At 39.2% G+C, this 20,179-nt stretch overlaps 1 protein-coding gene across 5 annotated transcripts in view; it reads left to right on the forward strand.

The window, feature by feature from the left end:
• FHOD3 (formin homology 2 domain containing 3) overlaps nt 1–20,179 on the forward strand; it is a 376,643-nt gene that overhangs the window by 318,340 nt on the left and 38,124 nt on the right. For all 5 annotated transcript variants that reach the window (XM_077182716.1, XM_077182714.1, XM_077182715.1 and 2 more), the window contains 4 exons: nt 1,828–1,986; nt 10,269–10,451; nt 15,008–15,127; nt 15,627–15,788. In XM_077182716.1, the coding sequence (XP_077038831.1) occupies nt 1,828–1,986; nt 10,269–10,451; nt 15,008–15,127; nt 15,627–15,788 (624 nt within the window). The remainder of the gene's footprint in view (nt 1–1,827; nt 1,987–10,268; nt 10,452–15,007; nt 15,128–15,626; nt 15,789–20,179) is intronic.

The following is a 20,179-nucleotide window of genomic DNA, read 5'->3' on the forward strand; positions in this document are numbered from 1 at the left end:
GAGGAGTCTATTATTTAAAAAAGGAAAAATTCCGGAAGGCTTTGGGGATACTTTTAAGCTGTTAAGAAGAGATCAGTTCTGACAGAACTAATAGAAAAACATTGAAAACAAATGTTATCTTTGCTTTTCTAAAATTTATTCTGTTTACTGCAAAATTGTTATTTCTTTTTAAGTTTAAAAAAAACAACCCTCTTATTACTTTCTCAGATCATATACATGTGGTATCCCCTAATTCCTGTAAACAGCACCTGCCTTGAGTCCCATGTGTGTGCAAAAGTTGCACACCTACCACGTTAGTTGTTCTGGTATGATGAAAGGACTGTGGTATCATACAGGTGCTTGGCAGGCTGCAGGAACCAGTGGGCAAACCTCTTCCTGTGTGAGTATGGTTTTGGGCTGTGCCAGAAAAAGGTGTCTTTTAATGATACAGCTGTATTCCCCATTATGGGCTGTCCACAGCTGGAGGTGCTTTGATGAAATCGTATTTGCTAACTTCCAATTCAGAAACAGCATGTAGGCCTAGCAGTGGGGTATTTTGTGTCTCAGTGGCTGTGGTGCAGACCCAAAGAAAGCAAATGTCAAAGCTCAGTAGTCTAAAAAACAATCCTGAGCACAGAGTGAGACTGGAGCAGTAAGTCTCCTCTTGGGCTTTTCCCAAATCCACAAGAGATCAAAGACTGATAACATCAGCATGCAGGACTTCTTTCTACACTGCTGTGCTTGAAGGCATTCCTCAGCCCATCTCTGATAGGGAAAAGGTAGAAGAACCACAGATAATATGTTTACAATGTTCACATCTATGCAGAGGGAGGAAGAAAACCTGAGTATGAGGAGCAGAGTCCTCTCACCTTTCAGCTACCCAGCGTGACACACGTTGTTACCAAAGAGACACCTTCTAGCATGGGATGATGAGAGAGAGAAAGAGAGACATGCTGAGGTGTAAAACCAAAGAGTACATTCAACACTACATTATGCCATATAAGTGGATTTTGAGTCACCTTGCATAGTTGGTTCACATTTTGCCACTATGAGGGATAGGGAGAAAGATAAAAAAATTCCTTGGATCTACTCTAGAACAGAATTTAAAGTATATGTTGCCAGTCCTTTGTGATTTTATTACTTTTTGTACTGGAGGTAAGATCCAAGGATATGGATAATCTCAAATACAACTTTTTAAGAACCACAAGAGTTGAAATGTTTCTGCATCTATGAAGGACTTGGCAGACATATCATGAGCAGCAAGGTCCTAGAACTTTTCCCTGGCAGCCGAAGGTTATAAAACCAAGCCAGTGCCTCCAGAGAGGCACCTACAGCTCCTTTGCCAGTGTCCGAGGTGGATTTATAGCACAGGAGAATGCTAGCAGTCACGTGGGAACTACTCTGTTTCCCAGCCAGACACACAAGTGAGAGAGGGTCCATATTGGTGCATCCAACAGGGAATTGAGCCCTGGAGCCCCTTGGCTGCCCAGCTGCTGCCCAGCAGGCCTGTGCTGGCCAGTCCTCTTGCATAGCAGAGCTCTGGGCTGGCAGAGGCAGTTTCAGGTATTTTTCAGACTGGCTCCTGCCCCAAACTGCCCTTTTGAGGACTCTGTCAGGCTAGCTCTGCTTAACACAGCAGTGTTCAGATCTCTGATTGAATCCTGGCAGCTCATGTTGATAGGATAAGGATGTGCTACAAGAATTCAGCTTGTTTTGATGCCTAAAAATAAATTAGGTTTACACTCAGTGTCAGCTTTCTTGAGTGGGGGAAGTCATTAGTGAAAGGAGTGACTTTTCCTTTATAAAACAGATCTGAGGAATAATGACCTTGTTCTATTCTTTACCAAGAAAACTGCTGCAGATGGGAAGCGACAGGAGATCATTGTGTTGGACTCAAAGCGGAGCAACGCCATTAATATTGGCTTGACTGTGCTGCCCCCTCCCCGCACCATCAAGACTGCTATTTTGAACTTCGATGAATATGCCTTAAACAAGGAAGGAATAGAGGTAAGAAAGAACAGTCAATGTCTTCAACTCTGCATCTTCAATACTTTTTTTCCTCATGTTGCATATGGTACAGGCCAGACTGGCCATGGAAGAAGGAGAAGGGGGTGTCTTATGTCATGTCTGAGTGTTGAAATATGGGAAACCAGTGTCGTGGACTCAGAAGCAGGAAGTATCATGACCACTGAGGCATGCTCAGTGATCATGGATTATCTGCTTTGTTTGAGTAGCAATGGTGTTAATTCCTGTCAGGTTTTTCAGAGTATTATCTGAAGCTTGACTGAAATATTGTGAGCAGCAAAACCAGGCAGTGAGTTACTAGGGCTGATGCAACTGGTACAGGGTTTAATAAATTTTATGCCCAGCTAAGCTGTTGGAGTCATTCTAGATTGTATATCTAATGGAAAACAAATACAGCGACTAGTTCTGCCCAGAATAGCATTTCTGTGTTACTGTTGTTTGAAGAAAAGCAGTTGGTATAAAGATTACAGATGATGTAATTTTTACCACTACATGTTTGACTTTGCAGATATTCTTACCAAGATCCAAGATGAGCTCTGTTTATTATTTTTTTTATCAAAACATTTTTCTTCTGTGAAGTGTAAAAGAAGCCTGTGGCTCCACTGTTTTTTTCATTATGGTCATATTCATTTCAATTTTTTTTTCAGTAAGCCTGTATCATCTAGTAAGAGTAATCTGCACAGCTACAAATCTCAGTCAGTGGCTCTCAGAAATCAAATATTAATTCACAGTCACCTTTTAGTGGTTTGGCACTGTGTTTCATTATTTCCCCCTTTCCACCTCCACCTTGCTGACTACAAAAGAAAACGAGAAAAGCTTCCTGGAATGAAAATGGTATCACCAACAGTTGCATGCAAAAGAAATGCTTAAGGCAAAAGATCCTTCTAGTTAGAAGCCAGGGGCTGATTTGTCCCTACTAGAACATAATTTCTTCCCCAAGCTATATTAGTTTTTGCTGTATGCATATTTTACTCATGTTATGAAGGTGACAGATCACTCTAACGCCAGTAATTATTTCATGACCCAGCCCATGTACCCACCACTGCAGTCTGCAGTACTAAGCTTTAAAATGTTGGAGAGAAGTACCCCTCCAGCCAAGCCCAATTCACAGATCTCAGTGCTGTAGGCAGTTTCCATGCAAAGTCCAACATAAAATGGCTGACAAAGGAGGACAAGTCTTCATTAACTTCTGGGTATCATCTCCTTAGAATTGTGTCCTTCTCTGGCTTCAGGTGCTCTGCACAGCCCATCCTTTCTGCTGCCAACATTTGTCTCTGATCTGCCCATCTGCCAACCACCTGTTGTGGTGTCCACAGCTGTGCTTTTTACCACCACACCCTCCCTTGGGTGGCCTTTCCATTAGCTGCCAGGAACCCATAATTTAATTTAAAATATATATGAAGGTGGATTTCAATTTGAAGAATTCAAGAAAACAGGAAATTGTACACTATTAATATACTTGCCCAGTGCTAAAGGAAAGGTCTCTGAGGTCTGTCCCCACAGCTTGAAGCTAGGGATGTGAGTAATCCTCATGTGATCATTCAGATATTTGAAATCAAGAAAAAGGGTGAGTGCAGCAGAGCCCAGATACTCTGCACTTTGAGGAGTGAAGTCTTGATTGGTTGGAAAGGATTATGTCCATGGAGAAAAGTGCTTTTTGTCCCTCAGTTATATATATTTATTTACTTCCTATCAAGTAAAACCCTACACTGAATTCAAATTTCCTTTTCAATCCCAAATTACATATTTTTCTTACAGCATGTTACAGAGTCAGACCTTTATAGTGATAGAGAGGTCTAGATTAAGCTACACAGAATTGGCCAGGTAGCACACAGGTTGGTACAAAAATGCATGTTTGTGAGCCCCACTGTTTTCATCAGATCTCTGCCCCAGTTTTCCATACTGCTCCTTTGGTCTACAATGTAGGCAAGCTTTGCTTCCTGTGTCTCTTCTCTTTATCTGTCTGTTCATTTGCTTTAGCCCTTAACTTAGCACAGAGGGAAGAGAGTTTGTTGTTTCAGTCTGGATTTGTAGAGGTTTTCTGGTTCATATCTATCTAAACATCAGGAAATAATTCGTAGTCACTTTGGATGAATCAGTAATAGTGTAAGAATCACCTTCATGTATTAAAAAACCCACAGATAATACAGCAATTTGCTATATAATGCAATTGATAGCTTTTCTATGGGTTGATTGAGGCAGGACTGGTATGGAAAAAAAATGCAATTTGCTTAATAAAAAAATTGTACCACAGTGGATACTCAAAAGCCTTTCTGCACAATAATTGTGCAGATCTAGAAGAGATGTCACATCCAGTAAGCAGAAGAGAGATGTAAAGAGAACAGGAAAATAGATATGTGCAGTGGCAACATAACCTTCACTGCTAATATTTCAGAGAAGCTACAATTTAGGATCATCTTCAGCTTTTGTCAGATCCAACAAAGGGCAGAGCACCTACAGTGTAAAAAGTCACCTTTGCCTTGGCAGCGAGCTCTGTGCTGTGTCCTTTGCTGAGGAGCATTGTCACTGTCATGTGAGTGTGTGGGTGCCTTTAGTTCTGCACCTCGGTGGATTAAATGGTGCCTTAAAAGTGACCTTAAGGATTCCTTTAAGGACAGTGGACTGAAGCAGTGCTGGCAGTAGTGCTAGCAACAAGCAGGGATGCAGTGGGCTGCAGGCCCAGGTTCATGATAGCCCTGTTCATCATCTACTCAGCCCATAGGTAGAGCACTGGGTCCAGTAGAGCCTCCACTGCTGCCCTACATCTGCTGAATGATGCTTTGCTTTTGACATTGAATTCTTGTTAGTAATCCATACTTTACTTTTTAACTTTAAATATGTAACTAAGTGGAAAAAATACTCCACTTATTTTAAAGCCCTCTGTTCCTAAGTATGTTGCATATTTTTTGGTCTTAAAGCAGTTAGGTATCCCTGAGCTGTGAAAAAAGGCAGAAAGTGGGGCCATGACACTAGAAAGGCAGATGTAGTCCACTTAGTGTGCAAAGCAGGCACTGTTTGAAATGTATTTTCAAAGGAATGCACATCATGTGTTTGCGAGCATGAGCCAGTCCAACTAAAAAAAAAAAAATTTTGCCATCTTACATTTGCCAAAGCGTTTGTGTTTTCCTTTCTTTGAAAACTTGGCATTCATTGTGTTCAAACAACCTGGAGCTCACTGCTGAATAAAGAACTGCCTCCTTACAATGGATGAGGTCTTGCTGTGAGTTAAGCAAAAGAGGCAAGCTTAAAATCCTGGCACCTAACTTATATGTATCAGAGGCAACTGCAAGAAGGGAGTCCAATAAACAAGTCCTTGGTGCTTGTCTGTAGAGAAGGAAATGAGTGGATCCCTCTATAAAAGGTTGCTTAGTAAGGAAATGTGGACCAAAATCAAGCAATACCAAAGACTATGGCTAATTCAGCAGATTAAAATTAGGGTAATGCTGTGAGGAAATTAGTATGGTTTGTTTTCTGCTTTACAATATGTCTTTGTGATGCTACACAATGTTGATTGCATTAGTAGGTATAGCTTTTTAATAAATCTTTGAAATGAAAAAAAAATCTCTCTGGGTGCTGTACCCTCCATACCCAGGTGTGCTACACCCTACCTACCCATAATAAGTAGCTTGAAGTATTGGTGTCTGGAATGGCTAGATTGCCCTGAGATGTAAAAAGGGGTAAGAAGTGAGAACTTGATGTTAAAAAGCCAGATGGTGATATGTATAAAGAGAAATCAAAATTTGATTTTTGTAAACAAGTAAGGTATTTACATTTTTATTCTGATCATTGACACGGTACATCAACATTTGCAGTTTCCGATTTGTTTGTCTAATGCTTTGTAAGAGTGTGATGTTTCAAACCATGCTAGCTTATGTGACCTGAAAGAACATCTTTTTTCACAACTCTAGACAGAAGAGAGAATGGCCTCAGTGGTGCCTTGCTGACCCACAGTCAGCATATCACAGCCCTAATATGTTTCAGACTGTATTAAAAAAAAAAAGCCACACTTTCTCTCCTTGCAGCAAACGAAAACATAATCTGCAGTTCCTGTGACCAGCAGTGACATGTTCATGTATTTCTGTAGAGAGCTGAGGAAGAGGACTGGTCTGAGGTGTCAGATCCTGGTTTACAGGGATGGTCATCAGCATTTTAGATGTAATTCTTTCTCAGAATTGGATCATTTTTGGAAGAGTTGTAATAAAATTAGTGCAGGCAGCTTCCCTTACAGTGAAGTTCTGACCTTCATATGCTGTTACATTTCTTAGAGTTTCAGCAGGTAGTGCGAACCAGCAATGGGTCTTGTTAACAGCAGCATGGGAAGCTGAAATGTGAGACTGCCTTTCAGGAGCTGGATTGTCTTCTGAGGCCTGTCAAATATCTGATGAGATACCCACTAACATGTACTTTGTGATGCACCTTACGTATTTGTGGTCCTCAAGCCACAGAAAGCTTTGGGCACAACAACAACAACAAGCAGATATTTGAGTTACTGTTTTCTTTGGCTGTTGTTCACCTGGTAAGATCAGGTGAAACCAAACATCAAAGATGAGACACTCCTGCAACCTCATCATCACTGAGAAGCCCCAGCATCTCATGAAAGAGAAAACTTAAGCACCTAATGTCCTCAGAGGCACTGGGCTATTCACCATCACTGCTTAGGTGCTTCCTTGCATCCCACACTGAGGTCCATCACCCTCAGCCATATGTTGGTTTTGTAAGTCCTCCCTCTTAGGAACTTTTGGAGATTATAGCTCACGATGGCAGAGTCCAGGAAATGAGCAGTTTGATCCCTTTGCTGGAAGTTCAAGCAGGTGGCTGAGTCTGGCAGCAGAATAATTGGGGTCCATTATCTCATGGGAAAATTGCTTATTTTCCTAAATTATTTGCACACACGTTTTCCTCAAAACATAAGGCTCTGGCCCAAACAGTTTTGTGAGAATGCATGAAGGTGAAATACATGTGTCACATGTACTAGAGAATATGAGCATAGGGTTTATTAATAAGCAGTTCTCCTTTCATTGACCTGAAGGCTGCTGACACCACCTCAATTACAAGAAAAGACTGAGGGAGCTGGGCCTGTCCAGCCTGGGAAAAGCAAACTCAGAGTATTTTAAGTATCTGAAGGGAGGGTCAAGAGGATGCATCCAGGCTGTTCTCTGTAGTTCCCAGCAACAGTACAAGAGCAGTGGGAAAAAACTGATGCACAGGAAGTTCCACCTGAATGTGAGGAAGAATTTCTTCACTGTGCAGGTGACTGAGCACTGGAACAAGGTGCCCAGTGGAGTCTCCCTCACTGAAGATATTCATAAACCGTCTGGTTGCAATCCTGTGCGATGTGCTCTGGGATGGCCCTGCTTGAGCAGGGAGCTTGGATCAGTAGTCCCACTGTGGTCCCTTCCAACATAACCCACTCTGGGATTCTGTGTACTGGGAAGAGTAATATGAACTAATGATTGGACTCTAAGTTGTTTGTGATTTAATGGTCACATCAGGTGCCAGTAACCTGTTGCCCTGCTGTGATTTTATGCTACTTTTAATATTAGGGTTTTTTTTTTTTTTTCAAAAAATAATAGAAATAAAAACTAAAATAATAAAAAAGTGGCAGATGGTGTACTCATCAGTTTCCAGCACCAAACAAATGGCTCAAATTAGTCACAGAGTGGGAATCAAGAAGAGGAGCATTTCTCTACTTGCTCAGGGGCACACCAAGGATGATGACCAGCAGGATCAGAATCATTTGCCCAAACAGGTTCAGGAGTGCTGGTGTAGGTCATTGTTATGGGGGCACTTGCACCCTGGATGGTGTGAGACCTGCCAGCAGCTCTGGCCCCACCAAGGCAGGGCTTTCAGCAGCAGGCTGATCCTCAGCAGCTGGCACCACAAGCACAGCCTCTTTTGTTTGGCATCCCCTGTTTCACAGAGTATGGTATGCAGCACAGCAGTCTTGCAGAACTTGGACTAGAATTCTTTTTGTCAGCTCCATCTATCTTGTGATGTTTATATAAAGCTTAAGGAGGAGGGGAGTCCCTTTGGAAATAAAGCTTACTATTTCTTTGCTCTTTTTAAAATGCCCCAAAGCAGTGTAAAATCTGGAGTGAAGGCATTACCCCACCACAAAATACTTGTGGGATCCCTGAGCAGCTGCCAAAATCCTAGTTATTTGTAGGAGGCAGTTGAGAGTACTGCTGCAGTGTTAGCCTTCAAAAATGCATCAGAAGCATTTTTACACCCATCACATGGCTACTGCTAAACTCTCCATGTATGGATGTCCAATTTGATCCTATTTGCAAGCTGCCCTGTCTCAGCTGAGGGTGTGTCTTCCTCTTATGGAAAAGAGGAGTAGGCACTAAGATGCCTGACTCCTTCAAGGGACACTGCAAAGCACCTTTCTTTATGAGTTTCAGTCTCAGTCTGGGGTTTTTTTCAGACTTTTTTACGTGAGTATTGATTCAGCACTGAGATCATAAAGCAGCTAATTAGAAATCTAGTTTTACGTTAAGTATGACCCAAGTTACAGATTTTAGCATGTCTAGGTGGATGGATGGATGGATGGATGGATGGATGGATGGATGGATGGATGGATGGATGGATGGATGGATGGATGGATGGATGGATGGATGGCACATCTCAAAATCAATACACAAATGCTGTCATTTGAAACACGTGTACATCAGAATATTTTCCAAGCAGTCCTTTCAGGCTAAGGAAAAGCATCAGAGTGTATTGAGGGATTTTCCTCCTCTTTATTTTTTTTTTTTCCTTAAGCTATTAATTTATTTAGGTGGAATCTTGAGTGTCCAAGCAAGGAGGCTTTTTTTTGTTTTTGTCATTGTTTATAACAAAGAGCAAGAGAGAGAGGCAACATTAACAGAAAAAAATGCTTCTTTTTAAATGTTTATGGAAGTCAACAGAAGAAAGTGGACAGCAATAGAAATGCTGTGGCTGAAATTAAATAAGTCCCATTTCAACAAATTGAACCTTATTTGCCTGCTTAACTTTTGTTCTTCGCCTGATTGACCAGGAGAAGTCCCTTGCTTTCTATCCACACTTAGCTCCAGTGCTGTACAAACAGCCAGGGAAACTTTCAGAACTAGAAGGGGGCAGTTGTGCTGCTTTGATGAATTGGCTATGTCCAGTGCTGGAACAAGGCTGTAGTTTGGATTGGCAGGTCTGATAGCTCCTTGGCTGTATTTTTATTATTCTCTCCTCCCCTTCAAAACAGCCTCTATCATTATAGACGGCTACAGCAAAAACATGTCATTCCTGAGATGAATAAACATAAGTTGTGTTAGAAATCTGCTTTGCTTTAAGGAGGCATTGATCAGTACGGTAGAGACCTCAACTTATCTGATGTCTTTATGTTTTGATTTTCTTTTTTACTTTGAAGTGCATTTATTGTGTTAAAAACCGATTAAGAAGCAATACCTTAGAGAGCAATAATTTCAGAAGGAAAGCTGACACATTTAAGCAAGCCTGTAAAATTCATGACTTAAAGGGAAAATTTAAATTTTTTGTACCACACTGACAGCAGAAACTGAAAATACTGAGATCCGTTTTCAAATAAAAAGAAAAAAAGGCCGTATGTTATGCAATGCATAATTCAGCTTTAAATTCAATGTGTGTTCCTTTGGAAGTTGTCAGTTAGGGTGAAATCTTTAAGAGTGACCTAGTAAGCTGTAATAGTTTCTGTGTTCCAAAAGAAAAACAAAACAGACTAAACAAAAGTAAGAAATTATGGGGACAGCAAGGGACGGGAGTCTTCAAGTTATTCCTGTATACTTAAAATTGTGCTAGAAGATTTGTAGATATTGGGACTGAAAGGGACCTTAAAGTCTAGTCTGACTTGCTGTAAATCATAGGCCACAAAACTGTTCTCCTTCTACCCTTACTTCCTCATGTAATTTACAAAAAGATATTAAGTTCTGACTTAAACATATGAAAGTCGATGAGATCAGTCCTAACCAATTTCCTTTCATGCCCTTCAGTGTTTCATCCCATGATTAGCCACTTACTATCTACTGAATACAGATTTTAAAAAAATAAAAATTTCAATCCAGATACATTTTTAAACAAACTGCAGGTGTGTGAGATAGCAGTCCTTGTTTTGTGCAGTGGATTAGTTTTTGGTTGCTGCTGTACTGTCCTAATTTAACAGCCAAGAACTTGAGGACTTCTACTGTGGCTGCTGTTGGGTCACAGAGCAACCAGCCCTCACACTCCTCTCAGCCCCACCACTGATGTTTGCCTTTTGGCTCCCTGTACAGAAAATCCTGACCATGATCCCCACCGAGGAGGAAAAGCAGAAGATCCAGGAGGCCCAGCTGGCGAATCCCGATGTCCCCCTGGGCAGCGCTGAGCAGTTCCTTCTCACCCTCTCCTCCATCAGCGAACTCTCCGCCAGGCTCCAGCTCTGGGCTTTCAAGATGGACTATGAGATAGTGGAAAAGGTGAGGAAAAGCACAGGGATGGGTGGAGACTCTTCCGAGGCTTTGCTTAATCTTTCCCTGACCTTGGTATTATATGGACATTTTGAGGAAATGGTAAATGGGTCACTTTTGTTTCAGTGGCCAAGCAGGAAACAGCTAAACTGATCCTTCATAATCTCTTCCTTCTATAAAAGAAAATTAGGAGATTATGTCTTCCTTCCTTTAATTAGTCACTAATGATATTGAAACAAAGAAGAGGGCTAAATCTCTGCCACATCTTCTCCAGATGTTGTTTTTCAGGAAATTACTTTAGAGCAATGAGAATTTTTCTTCCATAAAGATTGAGTAAGGACGACCATATTCAGTCTTATATCATGAGAGCATTGATCTTACATCTATTTAAACTAAGGAAAACACCATCCATTAAGGTTTTTTTGTTTATAGCTCTCAAAATTCTAAACAAAAGATAAGACAGTTCAGCTCAGTCACACACAGTTATTGCCACCTTCTCCATGGCTGGCATTCATTCAAAGAACACTGTTATTGGGGTGTCTGTCAACATGATGAATCATGGGCACAAATTTTTAAAAAGTGGATAAAAATTTGGTGCATAGGTGAGACAGAATGAAACTGTGTAGGGGATTTCAGGTACTTGCTGCCTTTCACAAGGTCTTTCAGGAATCTCTGCACAGGAGCTTCCTTTTTGCTGCACTTGTGGTGCATACCCCTGGCATTGCCATTAAAGCAGCTCTCTCCTCTGCATATTCGTTTTGTATCTGTGCACATAGATGTGTATTGAAAAATCAGTATAACTGTGTGATATGGATTCTAAAAAGTGAAACGTGAAAAAAGTTTCACATGCTTGTGAAAATTCCTTACGTTTACGTAGCAATGGTTATTTAATGAGTTGTGCGACAGTGGATTGATTTGCAGGTGATACTGTCAAGATTACTCAACATTTATTTAATTTTCTCAGATGTTAGGATACGCAATCACACAAATACTCAGGATTTTTACTGGAATGTTTTAGTATTAGCCATTTACATTTCTGACTTGTATAGCAAAATACTTGTATCTGGCATGAATACTTTTTTGCCAGTTCATTCTGTTTTGTTTTCATTTTTTTTCACTCTGGTACAGCTATTTATTCTGCTTTGAAGTTACCACAAGGCTAAATTGTACCTTTCATGTAAGCTGATTTAGCAGTACTTACTAATCTCTGCATATACCTAGAATTTCTAGGGTCCTCTCAATCAAAAAGCAACATTTGAAGCACCACTAAAAGCTAAAGAAATTCTGAGTTTACTTTTGCCACAAAGTTAATTTATTGCCAGCTAAAATTCATGTAGAATGCATGCTAGTACAAAATGTCTTAAATACTTAAATTACTCAGAGAAGCAACAGCTGTAGGGAAGACAAAACCAACATTTTTGTCCCTGCCTCAAGGTAGATAGGACTAAGCACAGTACTTACCATAAAATGGTAGAGGAACTAACGTGATAAGTGTGATAAAGTATGAGAAGCATGTGATAAGCCTAGCAGAGAAGCATAGATAGGACAGACAGCTTGGGTCTTGGGTGAGGACAAAGAAACAGGGTCAGACATCAGGAGTGCAAGGCAGAGTGAGCACCTGGGTGTCTCCAGTTACAAGAGGTTAAGGTCAGAGTTCCAGGTAATCAGTAAATATACATGTTATTTGGACTGAAATAAGATACTGTGATACTCAGTTTTAAAAAAATGAAGTAATTTGCATTAGTGATTATGATGATAAAAGAGACCCTTGAGCTGCTAACATTCTTCTATTCTTGAAACTATGTTTTTGCAGAAGATCCATCTGCAAAAGGGCAAACACTTCATGAAACATAGGTCCCAGAATCACTTAAGTCCACAGCTTTGCCTTTCTTTTTTTGTCCGGCATTTGCTTGATCTTTTCTTTTTGATTCTTATTTTGTAATAAGGAAAATTCATAGCAGTTCAGAATGCACTCCTATTATTTACCAAGTCCCACATACATTTTATGTAAGATATGAGTGCTATTATTTCCATGAGGCTGGAAGTTTTAGATGGTCCCTGTTACCACCAGTGTGAAATACCTGAGTTATTGGTAAGACCAGGCTTCTCATACGTGAGACTCTTCTGCTAACCTGCCAAGAACAGAGTTCTGCCTAAGTAGCTTTTAGCTTCATCTCGGACAACCTGAAAGAAAAGAATATTAATTGTTCAAGAAATGGGTTAAGTGATACATTGTTTATGTTCATTAAAAGCTTTTCAGGCATAATAAGAGATATAATCTTTCTTAGCTTGTATTTAATTAACTGAAGCAAGTAGGGGGTACATTTGTAGGGAGCATCCTCAACCTGTGAGGAGCTGAACTGGATGAATAAATATTCACTCTTTGCTCTCTATAGAATATTTAAAATGAAAGAAAAATGAATGAGTGTTAACTTAAATGTTTACCAAAGGTCATTAGCAGAACAATAATTTCCCTCTCCTTTCTTTTGGGATCCTAGTTTAAATGCGCAGACAGAAGAGGTTAAAAAATTGCACTGTGTTGCTACTCATTCCTCATATGAAATTACTTATGATGCAGATATTGTCAAATTCTGTTATCTCAAAGGGGCTGTAAAGGTCTTAAAAAAGGAATAGAAAAAAAAAGAATAGGCACTTTGGGTTTTTTTAATTAAGATCACTGCAGACAAATATATCCTTTTTGCTGACAACTTAAAGGATCACAAAATTAATAAAAGCAGGTGTAGAAATGAAAAAAGTACAATGAGTTGAGTTCATTTGTGCATGTCCATCAAACATTGAATCAGGCATTATAAGATGCCTTTCAGACAAATTCTGGACCAATCTTCAAATTTCATTCAAACCTAATTTTTAGCTGAAAAATATAAATGTGGTATCCAAGGATATGAGGTAGCTCTACCTTATCTATCTGCCTTCTTTAGGTAGAAGGTGAGTTTTATAGGAAAAAAGAGTGGGTAAATTTGAAAAAATCAGAAATTTGTCTGATTGTTCAGTATCTTGCACACTTTTTAAATTTTTTTAAATCCTACAATAAAATAAGAAATAAAGAGTAATTATAAATGTGTACTATATGCAAAAAAGTCTAAGATTAGATAACTTGTCTAAATAGCTCAATGAAGAGCTCAGTATGGCCTGGTTTGGAAGCCTCTTATGCCACCTTCTTATTCACCTGGAGAATGTTTTAAATCAGTCTCTTAGCAATGTTTTTTGGCAGGTTCAAAATTGAGCTAAATGAAATAGTTCAGAAGCCCATGTTTACCACAGATTCAGAGCAGTTTGAGTCATCCTATAATGCAACAAAACAAACTAAATCAACTCTGACTTTAAAGCAACTCAAAGAATACTGTGCAGCAGTATCATTTTAATTCACTTTGATAAAGTCTTGTATTATTTAGCACCTCTCCTCTGATGTATAAACTACTTAGCTCACTATCATCTCTTAATTTGTCTTGAATTTTCCATATTCTTTTCAAGAGACAAATTTTTCTGTAGGGACTAGAAATATATTTCATTCATCTTTTATGGTAAAATATCACTACAGTTGTTGAAGAAACCATTGTGTGTCTCCAAGAAAGTGAAATTCTCAATTACTTTGCCTCTTGGTCTAAAATAGCAGCTTAATTTTGGCTTCTTGGCTCATAAAGAGTATAACAATATGGGAAATTGGGAAAAAAGTCTCCCTGCCCATGGCACAGGGGGTGGAACTAGATGATCCTTAGGTCGTTTCCAAAACAAACCTTTCTATGATTCTGTGAAAAGAATGCTGCTCACGGATGTTAGAATGGCATTTGAAGATAGAAACAATGTGAACAGTTAGTGTGCATACAAAGTAAATAACCCTGGGCCTCACACAGAGACAGAAATAAGTTCTGACAACTCAATTACCCTCACTCTCTTTCTTTGAACTCTCTGGTGCAGTTCACTTCCTGAGGTAATGGAATAGAATTTATGATTTCAAGCCTTACCAGTATGCACATCTATATTCAGATAACATGTGTAGGTGGAAGATACATTAAATTAAAAAATTGAAATGAGACTATTTGTAAAGCTTGATGTTTACAGCAGATTTTTTTTCAGTTTTAAATTCTCACAAGCACAAAACCATATCTAAAACACAGAAATGGCTATTCTTTCAAGAAAGCTGTAGGGTCAAGCTACAAATTTTAAGTCAGCAAGGTTTCTAACTTTTTAATTTGTTGTTCAAATATTAGAAAAAAATACTTATATGAGTTTTTTTTAAGTTGGGGCTTGGGTGTGTTCATGGATTTAACTGAAATGCAGCAGCATTCTCCTGTTTGGAATCACAAGATAGTCCCCAGGACAAGTGAGGCAGTTGCATACATAAAGGAACAACAGTAGGAAAATATTTTATGTACTTTTTTTGCTGTCCTTGCATGTGATTTATTAGCTGGAACATGGAAGAAAGCCAGCACACATGGCCAGTTTACACTCTGCAAGACGCCAGTTCAGGAACTTTTTGCAGTAATTAATCTAAACCATAGAATTAAAAACTAACCTTCACTGTCTTGTTTCTGTTCTTATGGTAGGAAGTTGCAGAACCACTGCTAGACCTGAAGGAGGGAATGGACCAACTGGAGCACAATAAAACTTTGGGATTTATCCTTTCTACTCTGCTAGCCATTGGGAACTTTCTGAATGGAACCAATGTAAGCCTGATGTCCCAGCATTTCCCCTGCAGCTTTTAACCTTCAAAAATACAGAAGTCAAAATCATTGTGAAAATTGCAACCCACTATTTATTTTGTACCAGAAAAGTAATTTAAGGAATATAACGTGCTTTTATTCTGTGTTAGGGTGTTTTGTGTTGTGTCCAACCTCTTTCAGCATAATCTGAAGGAAATGTGGAGCTAAGCACTGTTCTAGTGTAACTCCCTTAAGTGTAGTATTGATGCTTTGCATTCAAAGTGTGAGAACTATGTCGTGGGTCATTTCACTGCAGATGAACTGATTTTAGGCCTAATCTTCAGCAAGTTAAAAATTACTGAAAGCAATGAGTTTCCTCTCCTGTAGGATTCTTCTTCTTTCCCCTCTGCCCCTGATTGGTCATCATTTTTGTCTACTAGTCTACATGAGAAGGAGTAAGCATTTTATTTTTAATGTCTTTTTTTTAATGTCTTTATTTTTAATGTCCTTTTTTTCATTGCAGGCCAAAGCTTTTGAGTTGAGCTACCTCGAGAAGGTTCCAGAAGTCAAGGACACAGTGCACAAACAGTCCCTCCTGCACCATGTCTGCACTATGGTGGTAGAAAAGTTCCCAGACAGCACTGATCTTTATTCAGAGATCGGGGCCATCACTAGGTCAGCCAAGGTATGTCCAGTAGGTAAATACATCTCTATGTGCATTTTTTATAACACCTCTTTGAAGTGAAAGATTTAAGATTTTATTCTATTCTCTTCTTTGATTTTTTGATCCTCTCTGGTTGCAGCACTATTTATAAATGTGTGTTCATTGTGTCATTTGCACTGAGTTTCAAAGATGCCAGTACTCCCTCTTCTGAACTTTATTTTTGCCTGTCACAAGGCTCCCTCATCAGTGCACTCTTAGGCAGCAGCCATTGGTTGTGACAGCCATGTTAATGTTATGTACATTATTAATGTACATAACTATTAGGAACTATTTTCAAGTTAAAACTTTGACCAGTATCTTCAGATTCATTTATTCTGTGGCTTGGGGGAATCTCGTTTATAAAGCAGATGCCTGATTGTATTTTAAATCCAATGGAAGGAATAAATTTTTTACTAATAAAATTTGTCTCTAGAATTAAAGAGTCCTTGAAATACTCGGTTTAACTCACAGAATCACAGAATTGCTGGGGTTGGACAGGACCTCAGCATATGACTTAGTCCAACCCCGTGCTAAAGCAGGTTCACCTAAAGCAGGTTGCAGAAGAAAAGTCCAGGTGGGTTTTGAGCATCTCCAGAGGATCTCTTGAGATCTCCTTAGGAGTTAGGGAACATAAATAGAAATAAAGGAATCTTGTCAAAAAATGGTGATTCCCTGGTTAATGCATAGGTCTGGTCAATGGCTCAGTATGGTATGGAGATTATAACTGCTATGACCAGGCATGATAGGAACACTGTAAACTCACTCTTGAATCTCTCAGAGTGCAAAATTTCATGAATAACCCTTAAAAATAGTACATTGCTTGATTAATGGAGTAAACATGGGAGATAGCAAACATAAAAATTCTCTTTAGGAGTCATGTCTCATGGAAATGGTAATAATTACAGAAGATAATTATTGTCCTTCTAGTCTGGTGTCTTGATTAAGACAGTGGCCAATACCAGCTGCTTGACAGAAGAGCACAATAACTTTCTAAGGGAATGAAAGATTTCTCCTACAAAAATGTTATTTCATGAGCCATAATTCTCATTATGTGCATCAAATAGAGGAATGATTTCTTTTCCAAAGGCCACCTTATTTGGATATTGGGAGAGGAGCTGGAGAGTGTGGGGGTAAGCGACTCTGTTTGCCCCTACAACCCAGGACATCTGTATAATACAATACTTTATTTTTAACTGCAAAAATGAAATCTTCTTTTGGCTTCTAGTGCAGTTCTTGCAACAATGAATTCATAATCTTTTTTTTTTCTGCTGTTCAATTTGCTGGTTTCAGGAATTACTGTCTGAATATACTGAGCAGTAAAAATATTTTTTATTTCTAATGAACAGAATAACTTGGGTTGGAAAGGATCTCTGAAGGTCATATGATCCATCACCCTTTTCAGTGCAAGACCAGATTAAACTAGGCTGCTCAGATCTTTGTCTAAGTCTTAAATGATCCTTTTATATCTTTTGTTTATGAAACCATTTTCACGCTTTTCCTTCATCTTACTTTTTAGAATGTGTTAAACAATAGTAAGACCAGTATCCCAGCCTCTCCTTATCACTGTCAAATCTTACTGTGTTTGTCCACTCTGCTACCTTTTGTTAGATGTTCTGAGGTTTTCTCTGTGTTCTTTGACTGCTGGTACCCTTTGGACACCCACTGTCCCAGTGCAGTTCCCAAGGACAGCCAGGCAGTCTCCTGAGCTTACAGAGCATTCAGAACTCCCAATGGAGTCAGATGCTGCCGTGCACTCTGCACTGCATTGCAGTCTACAGCAGTGACCATGATCTGCTGAAGAAGATTTACTGCTTATCTCTCAAACCCCTGATGATCTTCAGTCAGGACTAATCTGAATAATTTCCTGCCATCTGTAGATTTGACCCTCTGGATGTGCTTCCTTGTTTCCAGATAATTTTGAAATACAAAGTAGAAACCATGAGACGCCTGCTCTTAGCCCTGTCACCAAATGAGAATCGATGTGTATTCCTTCTTTTCTTTTGCTCTCTTAACCTCACAATTCATAGGTGGCCTCCCATGAGTCCCTTGAAAAGATTTTGAAATTTAATTTTCTTACTTAGTCTTATCTATTTCCTATTTTATAAACATTCAGAATATAGTGGTTATTTTTATGTATTAAGTTTCCTGTCACTCATCCTTTCGCCAAGTTACCAGATGCAGTAACAAAACCTGGACCTCTGCACCAACTTTGCTGCTTTTCTAGGGATAGGCAAAACTTCTACTATCCTTTTATTCTCTAAGTTACCAAGTATAGTTTCATACATATTCATGTTCATTTTAGCCAGTGCTTCAATTTCTAGATTTTAATTGATGTCATAATTACTGTATTCTACTTGTTTAGTTCTTTGTAAGATATCATCTCTCTCCAACATGTATTTCTGCTAGTAAGGTTTCAAACCTTACTATCAGTTCACATCTCTTAAAAATATAATACAGAAAAAGGAAAGGAGCACCAGAGTAGTTTTTTCCCCAACATCCTCTGTGGTGAAGCTGGATGAAAAGAAGTAATCTTGCTTCCCTTCTCTAATTTTTGTCTTCCTCAGTTTCTTTCCTCCCCAGTGATCCAGGACCCCCTACATTTTTTTTTTTTGGTACCATAAAGGAATTTGTGGCTTTTCTTTTATATCCTTAGATATTTTCTCTTTAGATTCCATCTCTTTTCTCCTAGTTTTCCTCTTGTACAGCCTATGTTTAGGCTCTGGTTTATTGCCTTCAGTGAGTTTGGTTTCTCATGTTTGGAAGATTTTAACTTTCTATTGTGTTTTTGGTTTTAATTTGAGTGATTCTTACTTTTTTAGCATTTAGGTATATTGTTTTCTCATTTCCTGCTTCTTCCCTTTGCTAAGAAGTTATTTCCCTTTTTTCTTAGATTGGGATCAAAATTCTCACCACCATGTATGGTATTCTCCCAAGTGGTTCTTCTATTTTTCAGTCATAGAAAGTGGAAGAAAGCTTAACCTACTGCTGTCACTTAAAAAAAATGTAGGTCTAAGAGCGTGCAAAATTGAGCACAGTCTTTCAGTCTGTGGTTTGCTGATCCAGTGGCCCTGCCCAAAGCGGACGAAAATCCAAAAAGGCCAGACAAAATCACATTAAGAGAAATTATAGCCTTAACCTTCCCCGTGTCGCCCAAGGTCTCCCTCCTTGGGATGTTCCTGCATGTGTTAAACCACTGATGGATTTCTGTAACAAGCTCTATTCCCACTTGATCATAGCTGCCACAAATCAGAGAGTTAGGATGTGGAAGCCATCCAAGCTGCCCTCTTCAAGGGAATGTTCACAGACAAGGCGAAATCTTGGTTTAGGAAAGCTGACAGGAAAGGAGAACTAATATATCACTGTGGATTAGGCTGTATTTTGAGCTCTGTTTTGCCTACAAACATCTTTCAGAAACCACAAAGGCTAAACAATTTCCATCCTGTAGATAAACAGAGATGCCCCTTCCCCTGAAATGCACATCATAGAAGAATTTCCTGAGCATTAGTTCATGAAAAAACCCAAAATCATAAAGAAAACAGGCTGCCCCACCAAAAAGGAGCTACAAAGACCAGAAACAAAATGGTATAGTTATTTCAAAACTTGTTGCTTTTTACTGAAGGACTGGAGTCATAAATAGCACCAAAAAAAAACCACACAAGTGAAAAATTTAGAGAAAAAATACAATTCTAGATTAAAAAAAGCATTTATAAAGTCATGCACAGCACTGATTATTTAGTATCACATGATTAAAATCACTTATCTTTTTTATTTTCTTGATATTTTAAGTTGCTTTTTCACTGAAGTTGTACCAAAACTGATGTACCCAGTACTGAAGCAGACCCTCAGATTTCTGCAGTTAAGATCGAGTGTTGTTCCTAGAAATTTCCTTAAGAAGTGGTTGCCTCAACCCCAATATCTCCTCTGTTAGTGAATAAAAAATGTGTCCATATTAAAAATGTTCATCTTCTCTCTCTTACCCAGAAATATTTCCCCTGTGCACCTGAAAACTGGCCAGCTCTATAGATAAACTATAATTGTCATTTTCTTCCCCTGATTTTAATTCACTTACAAGATGTCAAACTTCTGTCTGGCTTTTTACCCCTGCAGCAAGACACTTGGGCACAGGACACTCACAGCTACTAAGCAGTGGAGAAGCAGGCAGGCTTTTAAAAGTAAGAAATAGGAAATGTTAGCAACAGAGGAGGGGACAAGGACTGCTGTTAGGAAAGAATGTAGGATGAGCCTAAGGCATACACAGGGGACAAGAAAGCCTGCAGCAGCCTGCCCTCCAAGGACCTTAGCAGGGAGGCATAAGGAGGCAGGAGCTGGCTGGAACAGAAGTGATATTCGACATGCTGTAGCTTCCACCTGAT

This window comes from Agelaius phoeniceus, chromosome 1 (assembly GCF_051311805.1).
Source record: "Agelaius phoeniceus isolate bAgePho1 chromosome 1, bAgePho1.hap1, whole genome shotgun sequence".
Classification (NCBI taxonomy): Eukaryota; Metazoa; Chordata; class Aves; order Passeriformes; family Icteridae; genus Agelaius; species Agelaius phoeniceus.